Raw genomic sequence first — 15,697 nt, 5'->3', positions numbered from 1 at the left:
GGGGTTTGTGTTTTCCACGTGAAAGCATCTCTTCTGGCCTCGCCATCAGCAACTGCGCCAGGCCTGCATCAGTGATGTCAGCCAGGCCCCCCTCAGGGCTTCCTGAGCCTTACCCAGCCTCAGCGGCACCATCCTCACAGTGAACCCACACTCTGGCCCTCCCCTGTCCTTACCATGGAGGTATCTCAGTTAAGAGTGGCGGTGGGGGGTGGGGGAGAGCCAAGTCCTACCAACCCAGACCTGTCCCAGTCCAGATCATGAGGTGGGGCAGAGGGACCCACGTGGAAAGACCTAAGTCCTCCTGCCCTCCATGCCGGAAACACCTTAGTCACTAGTATTCACAGAACGACAGAACAGGCTGTGGGTGTGCACAAGCGTGTACGTGCACGTGTGTAAGCACTGAGTCCATCACAGTCGGGATCACAGCTCAAGAAGCTGCGGACCCTGAGTGTGGTCAGCACATGCACGGGATTTCACGGGGGACACTGGCCCAGTGGCCATCTCCCCTGAGCCTCAGTGTGCTGATCTGCAACAAGGCCACGACTACCCCAGGAATCCTGTGACTTCACCCCCAATGCTGCTGGGCCACACAAAGCACTGGAGCTTCCTGTAAACAGGCCACCATGGTGAGCACAGGCTCGGCCAAACTGACCACAGAGCCCAGGATCAGCATCTTCCCGACCTCCCGGCCCTGCCCTGACCTGCATCACATCCACAAAGGACCCTGAGAGCCACACCGCCACACTCACACCACGTGCTGGGCTATCTGGCCATGTGGCCTCAGGCCAGGGCCTCAACTTCCCCAACTAAGGCACATGGCTCTGTTTAGGGCTAGTAACCACTGTCAACCACACTTGTATTCACAAAGGTTTCCGCACCACCTCCCAGCCTCCCTGGCTTGATTTCCTTTGGGCCCTCCACAGTGCATGGCTCTCCTGCCCCCCCACCCCCGACTGCCTTGGCACGCAGGAGGCACTGATCGGTGCTTACGGCAGGATGAATTTTCTGTGGCCTTTACTTAGTTGAAGACAAAGAGACAGAGGAAAGGAAGGAAAAGAGGAGAAAGAAGGGAGTGTGGAAGGCAGGGAGTGTGAGGCCCTGACAAGGACACGGACCATCTCGGCCTCGGGCCTCCTGCTCCGCTGCCAGGCCCTAAGTGGTCCATCTCGGAGCCTGGTTTCCCGACTCCCATCCTGGGAGATGATGCATGTGAAGCACTCCATATCCCGCCCTCTAAAGCCAGGCTCTACTGCTCCCTGGCTCCATATCTTGGGGTACACATGGACTCCACAGCCAAGCACCATCTTTGTCTGTCCACATGTGGATCAGAAGACTGCCCACAGTAGGCAGGGAAGAAATGAGGTGAGCCCAGCAAGACTGTCACTGGCACAGCACAGCAAGTGCCCCCAGAATATTCTCTTTAGACTTTTATTTAGCAGAGAAAAGAGAGAAGACAGAATGGGCACGCCAGGGCCTCCAGCCACTGCAAACAAACACCAGATGCAGTGCACGTGTTACTTTGTGCATCTGGATTTACATGGCCACTGGGGAATCAAACACAAGTCATCAGGCTTTGCGGGCAAGTGCCTTTGCTAAGCCATCTCTTCAGCCCCTGCCCCAAAAATATTCTTGCCCTTCATCCTGGAATGCCCCCACTCCTTCCAAACCAACAAAACTAACCACCTGCCTAGCCCCGGGCGGCCTCGGACACTACAGTACGCAGCCTCCCCCTCAGCTGCACTGAGGCCCAGGGACGTGAAAGCAGGAACACTTCCTAGTGACAGGCCTGGCCGTGGCAAGGCAGGTGGCCCTGCTGAGGGAAACCATGTGGGCTGCAGGCTGTGTGGAAACAGAACGTGGAGTCAGCACAGTCAGTGAAAGGGTGACTCAGGGGTGAGCAAGAGGAAGATAAGCCCACTTGTGACATCCGCGTGACCACAGAACAGGGTCACCAGGGCAGCACAGGGACAACTGTGCAGAGTGGGGGAAGCCCAAGACCCACTGGCTTGACCCTCCCCAGGAGACCCCTGAAACACAGCAAGTACTGGGGAGTTCACAGGAGGGTGGGGACCAGGCCCCTTGCTGCAGACAAGGTGTGGTGTCTGCGGTATAGAAACGACCTGAAGACAGTGTGCCACAGGACCAAGGATAACAGAACGTAGGCCAAAAAGTGGACGGGCCCAGTCTCACAATAAATGCCCCTTACTGGTCACACCACCTGCTTCTGACCACTGGGGACCTGAACTTGCAGCACAGTGACACGGCTCCACCAGCCCGTGGCCCATCAGTCCTGCAGACCACCTTCAGTCATGCAAAGCGCAGCTCCCCTCAACACTCCAGGCCCTTGTCCAGGCCAAAGTCCTCAGTGACCCTGGGCCAGAGGAAGCGCGGTCTCTACTCTCCCTTGCCTTGCTCAAGTGCCCTGTCTCAGCGAGGCCCTGAGGCCACTTGACACGTTCCCGACCCTGCTGTTCCCCTCAGGAATGGACTTGTCCATTTTACTCCTCATGTGATCACCCAGGGGTGGTCCTCACCAATCACCACGTCCACAGGCAGCTAGGCAAGCAGGCACCCAATGGGGATGAGGGGCTCTGAGCTGTCCAGAGCCCCCTGGTCTTGAAGATAGAGGATGGCAGTTTCTAGGCTGGCAGGCGGGGGGGGGGGGGGGCTCAATGAAGGGGAAGGTTCGTGGGTCCCCCACACTCATGCTCTTCATCTGAAATGAGAACCAAACACCCCCAGAGTGGGAGAACAGAGTCACTGTGAGTTACAGGCTAGAGGATCAAACTCACGATATTCAGACTTGTCAGGTCAAGGTCTGGCACTGGGGAGAGGCACTGTCTGTCTCCCTCACAGACCTAAGCTGGCCTCACTGTGATTCCTCAGCCCCAGTCAGAGTAAGTGACTGTGCACTGCGCAGGGGCCAGAGCTGGGCCAATGCAAACCTTCTCCGGGCGGCGGTGCACAGGCGCTGGAGTGCTCGGGCCCTTCTCTGGGCAAAGGCAGGTGGACAGAAGCCCAGCACTTCGATGGTGGATTCGCTGCCTGGAAACCCGCCCATCCAGCAGAGTTCCTACATTGCTCCTCAGCTGGACATGCCTCCTCCTGGGGGCACAGAGGGATCAAACCCCACCTCTCAGTGTCAGTATGGAGCTGGGCTTTCCTCACTCACAAAGGCGTCCATTAATCCTGAGGCCCCGAAAAGCAGCCCTCTCGGCGCTGGGGAGAACTGAGTGACTGTCCAGGCCCATCGCCAGGCCTGGCGTGGCACACGTAACAAGTGCCTCTCAGGCAACTGGAAGGAGTCAGGCTGGCAGGGTGGCCTGTGGGACTGCAAGAGCATGACCAGAGAGCTCAGGGCTGCCTGGCGTCTCTGGGGCTGGCAGGTCTGTCTGTCCACCTGGCCAGTTGCTCCACCTAACTCCCTGCTGCCTGAGCCTTGACCTTCATGCAGCTGAAGACAGGTTTTAGGGGGGCAGGAGTGGGGATCCCAGCACTAGGCAGGCTGAGGCCTGGCCTACAGAGGAAGATCCTATTTCAAAATATAAAATAGCAGCTGCAGAGATGGTGTAGCGGTTAAGGTGCTTGCCTATGAAGCCTAAGAACCCACATTTGACTCCCCAAATCCCACATAAGTCAGACACACAAGGTAACATATGTGTAAGGTTGCACGTGTGCACAAGGTGGCACATGTCTGGAGTTCTATTGCCGTGCCTGGAGGCCCTGGCGTACCAATCGTCTATCTCATAAAAAAAGAAAAACAATGCTGGGTGTGGTGGTGCATGTCTTTAATCCCAGCACTCAGGAGGCAGACGTAGGAGGATCGCTGTGTTTGAGGCCACCCTGAAACTACATAGTGAATTCCAGGTCAGCCTGAGCTAGTGAGACTGTACCTTGAAAAACCAAAGCAAAAGAAAAACAGTGACAACAAACATAAAGGAATAATAATAGTCCATCCTGTCTGGACCCTCACAGCCTCTTGCTAAGTAAACCACAGACTTTCTCTGCTGTCCAGCAGCACTTGGCTTCCTTCCCCCTCCCTTCTGAACTGTTGGATCCAAATGATTCTCCCATGTCGGTTTGGGCTCTGAGGGAGGGGTTCCTGCACCCCCACTGCAGTGGCTCGGCCAGCTCTGATATCCTGGCTGGTCTGGCTAAACACCTCCTGTGCTCCCTGATGCTGCAGCCAGAATGTCCTCTCCCAGGCAGGTCTCACCTGCAGCACAAGTGCATCCAGGGCCACCCTCCGAATTTCTGGGACCGGGTAGGGGGCGAAGGCGTCGTAGTCGGACTCGGCATAGAGGCGGTAGCAGACGCCGGGTCCCGTGCGGCCCGCACGGCCCTTGCGCTGCTCTGCACTGGCCTGGCTGATCCAGAACTCCTGCAGCCGTTGCAGTTTGGCCTGCGGGTCGTAGCTCATCTCCTTCACCTTTCCTGTGCGCGGAGAAGGGACACGGAGGAGCTCTGCTCAGCAGCAGGCAACGCCACACATCTCACTGCTGACCACACTCACTTCTTCACCGCCTAACACTGACCTGGTGCATAGTCTGGACCCAATTCGGACATCCTGCCCAGTTAGTCTCCCATCTCCTTATCCCCACATTGCCATGGCATGGGTTCTGGAGGGAGGCCCCCTAAGGCTCATGCCTCTTCCCCTACTTGGCATTACCTGGAGATGGAGCAAACGTTCAGAGGTGGGGCCTAGTGGGAGGACTTCGGTCAGTGGGTGTACGGCTGGCGAGGACAGTGGGACCTCAGCCCTCCTCTCCTCTTGTTTCTGGCCCTGAGGTGAGCAGTCTTACTCTCCCTACGCTCACATTTCCTGCCACCAGCCCAAAGGCTTGGCTCAGCTGGCCACGGGCAGAAGCCTCTGTGACTGCGCAAGCCACAGCAAGCCCTCACTTCAGAAGCTGACCAGCCCAGTCGTCTGTTACAGTAAGGGAAAACTGACTGACACACACGTCTTTAAAATGTGTGTGTGTGTGTGTGTGTGTGTGTGTGTGTGTATTTTTATTTTGAAGAAAGAGAGAAAGAGGAGAAGGCAGATAAGATAGATGGAGCATGGGTGCAGCAAGGCCTCCAGCCACTGCAAACAAACGCCAGATGCGTGCGTCCCCTTGTGCATCTGGTTTATGTGGGTCCTGGGGAATCAAGCCTCGAACCAGACTCCTTAGGCTTCACAGGCAAGTGCTTAACTTCTAAGCCATTGCTCCAGCCCTGACACACACATCTTCGCACTGGTGTTCTCTTGCTTTGCTCCTTCAGATATGCAAGCACGTCCTCAGTGAGCACCTACTATGCGCAGGCGTGGTCACAAACCCAAGCTGCTGAGATGAAGGCCCCAGGCTATGGAGGGGTCGCAGCAGCCTGAACTTATTAATATATTTCAGGGACTATACCAGCAGGGGTGCTCCTCCCCCCCCCCATTCTCAGGGGTTGTAGAGAGCCTGGAACACCCCCCCAACACACAAAAAGTTTCAGACACCGAGATCAGCAGGAAGTAAAGCCACTTCCTCTCCAAGCATGGGATGCCTGGACATGCAGATAAGACTTAGGCTTTGCCCATAACCCTCTCGCCTTGGGCCAGTTGCCTAGGAAACTCCTTACATAGCCAGCACCTTTGTAAACCTTCCCGTTGTCACTGCCTATGTGCTGGAAGGAATGTCCCCACATGCTAATTAGGCATCAGCAAGCAACCTTGTACACCCAATCCCCCTAGGATCCTCAACTGCTTATAAACCCATTTCCCTGACAATAACCAGAGAGCCGTTCATGGAAACTGTCTCCTGAGAACCAACACCACAGTTGCCTGGGACACCTCCAGGGAAACCAAGGCCGGCCACAGAGCAAGGACCCAGGAACACACAGGGAGACACTCGTGCCAGCCCCAAAATGAGGGGAGAGGAAGGGGGAGAAGAGATAGCCAGAGAAAGACAGGTTTCAGCGGACAGAAAAGTAAGTACTGGGAAAAGACCCTGGGGCAGAAACAATCTTGGAATATCACCAGACAGATCACCACCTAGAGTGGTAAACATTACCGCACCCAGTTTCCAGACAGGGAGACTAAGTCTCAGACCATTGACATCACTGGCCTGTGAGTGACAAGCTTTGATTCTATGGCTTTGGTCCTGGTGACATTACCTCTTGTTAGGTATAAGAAGGGACGGTGCTGTGAGCTCCTTAGGGTGTGATGCCAGTGTGACTGTAGAGGGTGGGTTTCTCCTTTTGTTCTTTCTGTGATGTGGGGGACAACTGAGACAGAGTACAGTTAGGATTATGAGAATCATTACTGTTTGGAGCTTGTGAATTAAGGTGTATACACGGGGGGACAGCCTTAAGTCACCAGACAGGGGCTTCTCCCCTGCTTTCAGTACTGCAGTTAGAAGTCAAGGCCTGAGCCTGGCATGGTGGCCTACGCCTTTAATCCCGGTACTTGAAAAGCTGAGATAGGAGGATCGCCATGAGTTTGGGGCCACGCTGAGACTACATAGTGAATTCCAGATCATCCTGAACTAGAGTGAGACCCTACCTCAAAAAACCAAAAAAAAAAAAAAAAAAAAAAAAAAAGAAGAAGAAGAAGTCAAGGCTAGCATTCCTATGCTGAGCCACACCCCCAGCCCCTCACTGTGGATTCTAGACAAGTGCTCTACCTCTGAGCCTTATGGGTGTTACAGCCAGTTTCCCCATGCCAGTGTTTGGCACACTCTCCTGTTGCTGTTGTCCATCTTAGGCTGGCCAGGGGGTGATGTCCACCCCTGCTCATGCTGTCATTTCCCTTGCTGTCATGGAACTCGAGCCTGTAAACCAAAATAAACCCTTTTCCCCAAAAGCTGCTCTTAGTTGGGTTATTTCTGCCAGCATTGCAAACCTGACTGCCACAGTACTTTCTGTGGGTACTGCGGAACTGAACCTAGGCTGGCAGGGTTTGCAAGAAAGCACCTTATTATGTTTAATTACTATTTTGTTTATTTATGATGGGAGGAATGGGGATGCCAAGGCCTCTAGCCACTGCAAATGATGCCAGATGCCTGTGCCACCATGAGGATCTGGCTTTACATGGGTACTGGTGATTCAAACCCTGGTCCTTCGGAATTGCAGGCAACAATCTTAACTGCTGAACCATCCCTCCAGCCCACACATCTTTTTCATTTATTTTTTATAACAACTTCCATGACTATAAGCAGTGTTCCACGGTAATGCCCTCCCTCCCTCGACTTTCCCCTTTGAAACTCCATTCTCCATCATATCCCCCCCCCAATCAGTCCCTTTTATCTTCATGCTATGATCATTTCCTCCTATTATGATGGTCTTGTGTAGGTAGTGCCCGGCACTGTGAGGTCATGGATATCCAGGCCATTTTGTGTCTGGAGGAGCACGGTTTAAGGAGTCCTACCCTTCCTTTGGCTCTTACATTCTTTCCGCCACCTCTTCCGCAATAGACCCTGAGCCTTGGAAGGTATGATAGAGATAGTTCAGTGCTGAGCACTCCTGTCACTTCTTCTCAACACCATGATGCCTTCTGAGTCATCCCAAGGTCACTGCCATCTGAAAAGAGAAGATTCTCTACCAAAAGTGAGAGTAGCATTAAGATATGGGTATGAACATGAAGAGAAGTGCTTACTGGGCAGTTTTTTGAGTATAGTATATACATTTAGCCAGACAGCAACAGACGTTAGAACCCCTAGGGCTCATGACTAGCCCTGTTGTAGGGTTTCAGTATCAGGAATGTATTCCCTCTCATGCAGCAGGCCTCCAGTCCAATTAGAGGGCAGCTGGTTTTCACCATGACAGACGTACCACTATTGCACCTGTTGTCTTATTTGGGCTGGCTGGTAAAATTTAAGACTTGTAGTGTCCACTGTTAAGTATCTTCATTGGTGATTTCTCTCTTCCATTGTACTATGCAGAATGGCTTCTTCCAGCTTTCTGTCAGCTGGTCTGCATGGAGGAGGTTATCAGCTCAGATCCAGCAGGATTTTTCAGTGGCCTTGCAGACAAGGTATGTGGAGTCTTCAGCAATAGGGTTTTACCATCTATTCCTGGTGGGAGGCACAGGCAGGAGGACTGCTGTTGAGTTCGAGGCCTGCCTGAGACTACAGGCTGAATTCCAAGTCAGCCTGGGTAGAGTAAAACCCTACCTCAAGGAAGAAAAAAAAAGAAAAAAAGAATCCACAGTGACAGGCTGGAAACATGGCTCAATGGTGAAGATCTTGTCTAGCATCTACCAGTGAGGAAAGTAATGGCTTTATGGATTCTTCTTACAGACAGTATTAAAAAATTACTGGAGATTTAAAGAACAGAAACACAAGTTTAAAAATATCTTAAAGTAGTAACTTAATTTCATTTGAGTTGGTGTTTGCATCAAGGACCTGGAGCAGTATTTGGTGCTGTCTGTGAGGCTCAGTCCTCCTGGGCAGACACACGTGTGACAGGGTGAGTACCAGGTCAGCTTGGGCTAGAGTGACAGCCTACCTGAAAAACCACCACAAGAAAAAGAAACAAGAGAAAAAAGCGGGCTGGAGAGATGGCTCAGTGATTAAAAGTGCTTGCTTGCAAAGCCTGATGGTTCAGGTTTGATTCCCCAGTACCCATGTAAAGCCAGACAGACAAAGTGGCACATGTATCTGGAGTGAGTTTGTAGTGGCAGGAGACCCTGGTGTGACCATTCTCTCAGTCTGCTCACAAAGAAAAAAGAAAAAAGCCAGGTGTGGTGGTGCACAGCTTTAATCCCAGCACTTGGGAGGCAGAGATAGGAGGCTCATCATGAATTCAAGGCCACCCTGAGACTACATAGTTAATTCCAGTTCAGCCTGGGCCAGAGACTCTACCTTGAAAAAATAACAACAAAAAAAAAAAAAACAAAAACAAAAAAAAACCCAAGTTCGGTGTGGCAGCACACACCAAGAATCCCAACACTTGGGAGGCTGAGGGAGGAGGATGACTGTGAGTTCTAGGCCAGCCTGAGACTACATACTGAGTTCCACAGTTAAAGTGGAAAAACAAAAACAAACAAAACAGGGCTGGAGATGGTTTAGCAAATAAGGCACTTGACTGCTTAACCTAAGGACCAAGGTTTGACTCCCCAGAACCTACATGAGCCAGATGCACAAGGTGACTCCTGCACACAAGGTGGCACTTTGGCATAAGGTGGCACACACATGTAGAGGTGGATTGCAGTGGGGACCCATGTTCCACTCCTCAGATCCCACAGAAGCCAGACACACAAGGTGAGGCAAGCGTGCAAGGTTACACACGCACACAAGATGGTGCACTTATCTGGAATTCAATTGCAGTGGCTTGAGGCCCACAACAGTAACTTCTCAAAGTGGTCTCTGACCCTTACGAAGATGCCCTCCCACATCATACACAAATTATAAAAATTCACATTCAAAAGCTCCAGTTACCAGGACGCTAAAGCAGAGCTGCTCAAGTCCCTGAGTCTGAGGCCACCTGGGCAACACAGTGAGCGCTCGTCGCATTAATAAATAAGGCAACCAGGAGAGCAGAGCCTGAGCTAGCCCTGGTCGGACTCAAGGAGACAGGAACCATGCATGTTCCCATTTTACAGACAAGAAAACAGGTGCATGGGCTGGGCTGGAGAAATTGCTCAGCGGTTAAGGCACTTGCCTGTAAAGCTTAAGGACCCAAGCCAGACACACAAGGCGGCACAGGCATCTAGTGTCTGCTTGCAGTGGCTGGAGGCCCTGGTGTGCCCATCTGTCTCTCTTCTATTTCTCTCTGCTTGCAAAAAAAATTTAAAAAAAAAAAACAGCTACAAAGAGATAATGCTTCTTTTGTTGTGTTTCAAGGTAGGGTCTCGCTTTAGCTCAGGCAGACCTGGAATTCACTATGTATTGTCAGGGTGGCCTCTGACTCACAGTGATCCTCCTACCTCTGCCTCCAGAATTCTGGGATTACAGACATGCGCCACCACGCCAGAGAGGACATGGAAGTTTTGAGACTTATTCACAGGTCCTGACCACTGTCCCTCTGAAATAGTCCTTAACTTGTACCTAGTCATACCCCGCACCCAGTTTTGACCCTCCCCAAAGTGCATAATCTCTGAGCCGCTGACATGCAAGCAGGGATCACTTCAAATGGGGCAGAGACTAGAACTTCAGGCAGCAGGAAGGTTCTGTGAAGGTCCCGAGGTGGGAGCCCGCAAGGACACACGCAAGCACAGAACAGAGCCCGTGGGCTCGGCGTCCAGCAACCGGGGCAGTGACGGGAGCGAGGGCCACGACGCAAACTTCCCGGGATGGGCGAGGCAGGCTGCTGGGCTGCCTACCACTGTGAGTTCTCGCTCTTCAGCAATCACACACTGTGGAGCTCAGGCTGGCCTCGCACTTACAATCCTCCTGCCTCAGTGCTCACGTGCTTGGGTTACAGGCATGCACTGCCACTCTTAACTGAGAGACCTCAATGGTAAGGATGGGGCGGGGGGGGGGGGCAGAGTTGGTGCCACTGAGGCTGGCTAAGGCTCAGGAAGCCCTGAGGGGGGCCTGGCTGACATCACCGATGCAGGCCTGGAGCAGTTGGCGGTGGCGCTGCCAGAAGAGATTCTTTTACGCGGAAAACACAAACCCCATGGCATGGTTGTCCCCACCAACCCGAGACTGATCGATGCATTCATGACCCCGTGGGAGACACCAGTAATCCCGCTGAGGAGGATCCTCAGAGGACTGGGGACAAGAAGAGATTATGACCAGCACCTGACAGGGTCACATGGTAGAATTCACAGTCAGGGCTGCAGAGATGGCTTAGTGGCTAAGGCGCTTTCCTGCAAAGCCAAAGAACCCAGGTTCCACTCCCCGTACCCATGTGAGCCAGGTGCACAAGGTGGCATGTGTGGTCTGGAGTTTGTTTGCAGCAGCCAAAGTCCTTAGTGTGCCCATTGCCTGTCTGTCTCATTCTCAAATAAATAAATTCATAGTCAATTAAAATAGATGATGGAGGGCTGGAGAGATGGCGTAGCGGTTAAGCACTTGCCTGTGAAGCCTAAGGACCCCGGTTCGAGGCTCGGTTCCCCAGGTCCCACGTTAGCCAGATGCACAAGGGGGCGCACGCGTCTGGAGTTCGTTTGCAGAGGCTGGAAGCCCTGGCGCGCCCATTCTCTCTCTCTCCCTCTACCTGTCTTTCTCTCTGTGTCTGTCGCTCTCAAATAAATAAATAAAATTAAAAAAAAATAGATGATGGAGGGACTGGAGAAATGGCTCAGCAGTTAAAGGAACTGAGACTACATAGTGAATTCCAGATCATCCTGAACTACAGTGAGACCCTACCTCAACAAACCAAAAATAAAAAAAAAGAGTCAAGGCCTTGCACAATCTAGGCTAGCATTGCTATGCTGAGCCATGCCCCCAGCCCCTCACTACGGATTCCAGACAAGTGCTCTACCTCTGAGCCACTCCCCCAGCCCCTCAGTGGATCCTGGACAAGTGCTCTACCTCTGAGCCACACCCCCAGCCCCTCACTGTGGACTCTAGACAAGTGCTCTACCTCTGAGCCACGACCCTAGACTCTCACTGTAAATTCTAGACAAGTTCCTTGACTGTTGGGCCATGCCCCCAGCCCCTCACTGTGGGTTCTAGACAAGTGCTCTACCTCTGAGCCACGACCCCAGCCCCTCACTTGGGTTCTAGACAGTGCTCTACCCCTGAGCACACCCCCAGCCCCTCACTGCAGATTTTTAGGACTCCACCACTAAGCTGGATCCTCAAACCCTTCTTTAGTTTTTATCTGGAGACATGGTCTTTCCAATTCGCTTCGTAATGGCCTCAAATTTGCCAAGTAGTTCAGGCTGGCCTCCACGTCAGTTGGTGATTTTGTTCTAAGTTTCTCCAAAGGATTTTTTTTTTTTTTCTCCTAGGTAGGGTCTTACTGTAGCTCAGGCTGACCTGGAATTCACTATGTAGTCTCACAGTGGCCTCAAACTCTTGGTTATCCTTCTATTTCTGCCTCCCAAGTGCTGGGATTAATTAATTAATTTGACAGTGACAGAGAGAGAGAATGGACGCACCAGGGCCTCCAGTCACTGCAAACGAACTCCAGACGCGTGCGCCCCCTTGTGCATCTGGCTAGCGTGGGTCCTGGGGAATCGAGCCTCGAACCAGGGTCTTTAGACTTCACAGGCAACTGTGAACCATCTCTTCAGCCCAAGTGCCTGGATTAAAGGCTTGTATTTCCCTCCAATCTTTTAGTGGGAGTCCTCCTTTTAGTGTTGCCTCTTCCTCCCAATGGCAAGTAAGTCCCTGGAACCCAATCTGAACAGCCACTGCCGCCTCTGTTCTGTCTAGGAGCACACAGGAACGCGGGACTAGCTCTTAGGTGAATAATGGGATCTGGTCAGGCATGGTGACGCACACCTTTAATCCCAGCATGCCAGAAGAAGAGGTAGGACAATCCTCATGGGTTCAACGCCAGCCTGAGACTCCGTAGTGAATTCCAGGCCAGCCTGGACTAGAGTGAGACCCTACCACGAAAAAACAAAAAGAGTGGGATCTGTTCAGTCTGCCCTTCTGTTACTACTTGTGACACCCAACCAGAGCCCCTGCCCCTGTGAGCATGGGTGTGATTACTTGAACAGGGCATCTTCAGTGCGGGATGTGCACACACACACAGTTCATCCAGCCTCTTGAGGCCAAATCACTACCACTGTGCCTCTGCTTGGCTGAATGACGTTAGCTTAGGCAGGTTACCTAACCTCTTCTCAGTCTCTCTTTGGTTCGATGGGTAACAGACTTGTAAGAATTACATGATCCACGTCAAACGGTTCCCATAACACTTCCAGGCACCATAAATGTTAGCCATGATTATAATTTATTAGTATTGGGATTACATCCTAGGGTGTTGGGAGATTTATATGAAACTGCGTGCAAGGCTTTAATAATGTCACTAGATGTTATGGCATTATCACTGGGTATGGTCATGGTGCCATTTGGCAGCTGTGGATACAGAAGCTCAGAAAAGAGAGGGGATGACTTAGGTTCCTAGAGCCACAAAAGTCCATCATTGAAAGGAGCTATCAATTTATTTTTATTTTTTAGACTACTATTATTATTTTTTTCTGAGGTAAGGTCTTGTTCTAGCTCAGGTTGACCTGGAATTTACTGTGTAGTTTCAGGGAGGCCTCGAACTCTTGGCCATCCTCTTACCTCGGCCTCCCAAGTGCTGGGATTAAAGGTGAGTGCCACCATGCCCAGTTTAGGAGCTATCAGTTAAAAACAAAACAAAACTTATTTATTTGAGAGAGACAAAGAGGCAGATAGAGTGAGAATGTGCACACCAGGGCCTCCTGCCACTGCAAATGAACTCCATCCGCAGAACCACTTTGTGCATCTGGCTTCATGTGGGTAGTGAGGAATTGAACCTGGCGCTCTCAGGCTTTGCAAGAGCTTTTTTTCATGCTGAGCCATCTCTCCAGCCCCAGGAGCTATCAATTTTGAGATCTAAGTCGTGAACACTTGCCCTGCCCCTGAGTATTTCTATCAAGGAAGGACTGTCCCTTTGCATCTTCTAGCCTCAGTTTCCCCAAGGGTACCCTGGAAGTCTATGTGTGTGTGGGATCTGCCGGAGATAGTCCCCATAGGAGAGACCTAATTTTGCCATGTCAGAAGGAGGCACGATTGGGCAGTCAAAGCATCTGTACCCCAGAACCAAGCAGCCCAGGTGACAATAAATTCTGATGTCACCACTCAAGAGCCCTGTGACCTTGGACAAGCTGTTTCATTTTACTGAGCCTCAGTTTCCCTTATCTGTAAAGCCAGACCTTAAGTCATCTCCCAGGAGGACTGTATTGAGAAATTCATCCGTCTCAGAGCCCGTCTTGCTTGTAGTAAGTGTTACATGCAGTGGAGGCGACAGTCATTACACTAGCAGCCATTCACTGTAATATTGTGCAGCTGAGCCAAACCTAGAACACCTCATTCCCTTTAAGATGAGGGAGGGACCCCCCCTTCCCTGTTGCCCTGAGAGCTGAGCAGCCAAACTGGGCTCAGGGAACTCCTGGGTCACCCTATCCTTGCCAGGACTGGGAATGGCCACAGGGCAGGAAGCAGGGAAGGAAGTCGGTGTGGACATTTTCATGTGTGTGCTGAGGGTGTGGGGGTGCAGGAAGACGGACAGGAAATTCTCTTCCACCCCTCCCCCAACTTCCCTTTCCTCCAATTTCTTTTGCACACCCTCAAAGGCCTCCAAAGGGGGCCTTAATTCCTGGCCCCACCTGCCTGGAGGTGAGGGGCCCTGAGGTGAGAGAAAGGAGGAGAGGGGCTTGGCTTTCTCCCAGGGGAGGTGTGGGAACCCGCCCCCGCCCCGATGCACACACTCAGCCCCAGGAGGGAAGGAAGAGTACACCCCACCAGCCAACTCTCTTCTAACCGGGGGGAAAAGACCAGAGAAAGAAGGGATTTGGGGCAAGATGATAGGGGCGGTGGAAAGGAGTTTGTTCTAGGGTCTCCCTCCTTGCCGGAGCCAGGTTCTGGGGACCCCCTCCACAAAGCCTGCCTGCTCCCTGCAAACAGGAGCACTTGGCCCCCTGGCTTAGCGTTGGGTTCTCTGCTATGTGCCCGTCACCCTGGTCACACACATGGAGGGGTTCTCGTGCTACCTACACACCTCTGTGGTATCTGACATTCAGTCACCTGACAAATTCACATGCACACACCCAGAATCACTCCCCCATCTCTGGTGTGACACACCCAGCCATTCCACACTCTCCTTGTTACACACATACACACAAATAATCCCTCTCCAAGATGTCATACGCAGACGTCCTCTGTCGCTCCGGACCCCGTCTTTCCCTTTTCTGGTTAACCTACCTTCACAGGTTTCACCCACCAGCCCCTTGTCATAACCCCCACCTGCTTCTGTTACACACACGCCCCCTGGATGTTACCGTTGCACACTTCCATGTTTCACACCCAACCACACAGCCTCTCTGGAGTCACACCCACACCCTTTTCTTGTCACATCCCCTCAAGCAGCTTTTCCCAGCCCCACTCCACCCCGTTCATGCCTATGTCACACACGCTGAACCCCTTTCTCTCATCCTGGGTTTCTCAGGGCTCACAGCCAGAGCCAGCCCACTTGGCCTCTCCCACACGCCCCCTTTACTTGCCACACACACCTTCTCACTAATGTGTCACACTGGCACAGCCCTCCCCCCGCCCCCCCAGTGACAGGCACCTTTCCTTGTGACACGTCTCCCACGGAGGGGCTCCAACATGGAGCCCAGCCCCTCTCATCTCTCTCTCTCTCTCACACACACCCACACACACCATCGCACCCCCCCCCCCCGCCACGCCACGCCGGGGAGTCCCGCGGCCCTTGAAAACTCACCTCCGGTGTTGCTACCTTGTTGCAGACCACCTCGGGGCGTCTCGAGGGGTCTCTTGCGGAAATCCGGGGCCTCGGGCTCCATGGGGGACCCTGGGGCCGCGGAGGCCGTGAAGAGGCCGAGCACCGCGCCAGCGGCCATCATCCTCATGGTGGGGGGGGGGAGGGAGGGGGAGGGGGGGTGGCGAGGACTGGGGGAGGGAGGGAGGGGGCTGAGCGCTGACAGAGCCTGGAGCACGGATGGGAGGTGGCAGCCGCGGAGGAGGAGCAGGAGGAGGAAGGGGGTGGTTCTCCATGGAGAAGTGAGGGATGAGTCTCTCTGTCTTTCTCTAAGATTCACCCAAGCTGGGGACTTGGTTGAAGC

The 15,697-nt window shown here is 52.8% G+C and overlaps 1 protein-coding gene across 1 annotated transcript in view; it reads right to left on the bottom strand.

Annotated features, from left to right (window-relative positions):
* LOC123454697 (probable ATP-dependent RNA helicase DHX34) overlaps nt 1–15,476 on the bottom strand; it is a 45,813-nt gene extending 30,337 nt beyond the window's left edge. The window contains exons 1-3 of the mRNA XM_045133556.1: nt 15,337–15,476; nt 6,142–6,252; nt 4,217–4,434 (exon numbers count right to left, since the gene is read on the bottom strand). Coding sequence (XP_044989491.1) covers nt 4,217–4,434; nt 6,142–6,252; nt 15,337–15,475 — 468 coding nt within the window. The 5' untranslated portion in view covers nt 15,476. The remainder of the gene's footprint in view (nt 1–4,216; nt 4,435–6,141; nt 6,253–15,336) is intronic.
* Between the last annotated feature and the right edge of the window lie 221 nt (nt 15,477–15,697).

Source organism: Jaculus jaculus, chromosome 14 (assembly GCF_020740685.1).
Source record: "Jaculus jaculus isolate mJacJac1 chromosome 14, mJacJac1.mat.Y.cur, whole genome shotgun sequence".
NCBI lineage: Eukaryota > Metazoa > Chordata > Mammalia > Rodentia > Dipodidae > Jaculus > Jaculus jaculus.
The sequence above is the reverse complement of the archived record's forward strand: the minus strand, read 5'-3'. Positions and strand labels throughout refer to the sequence as shown.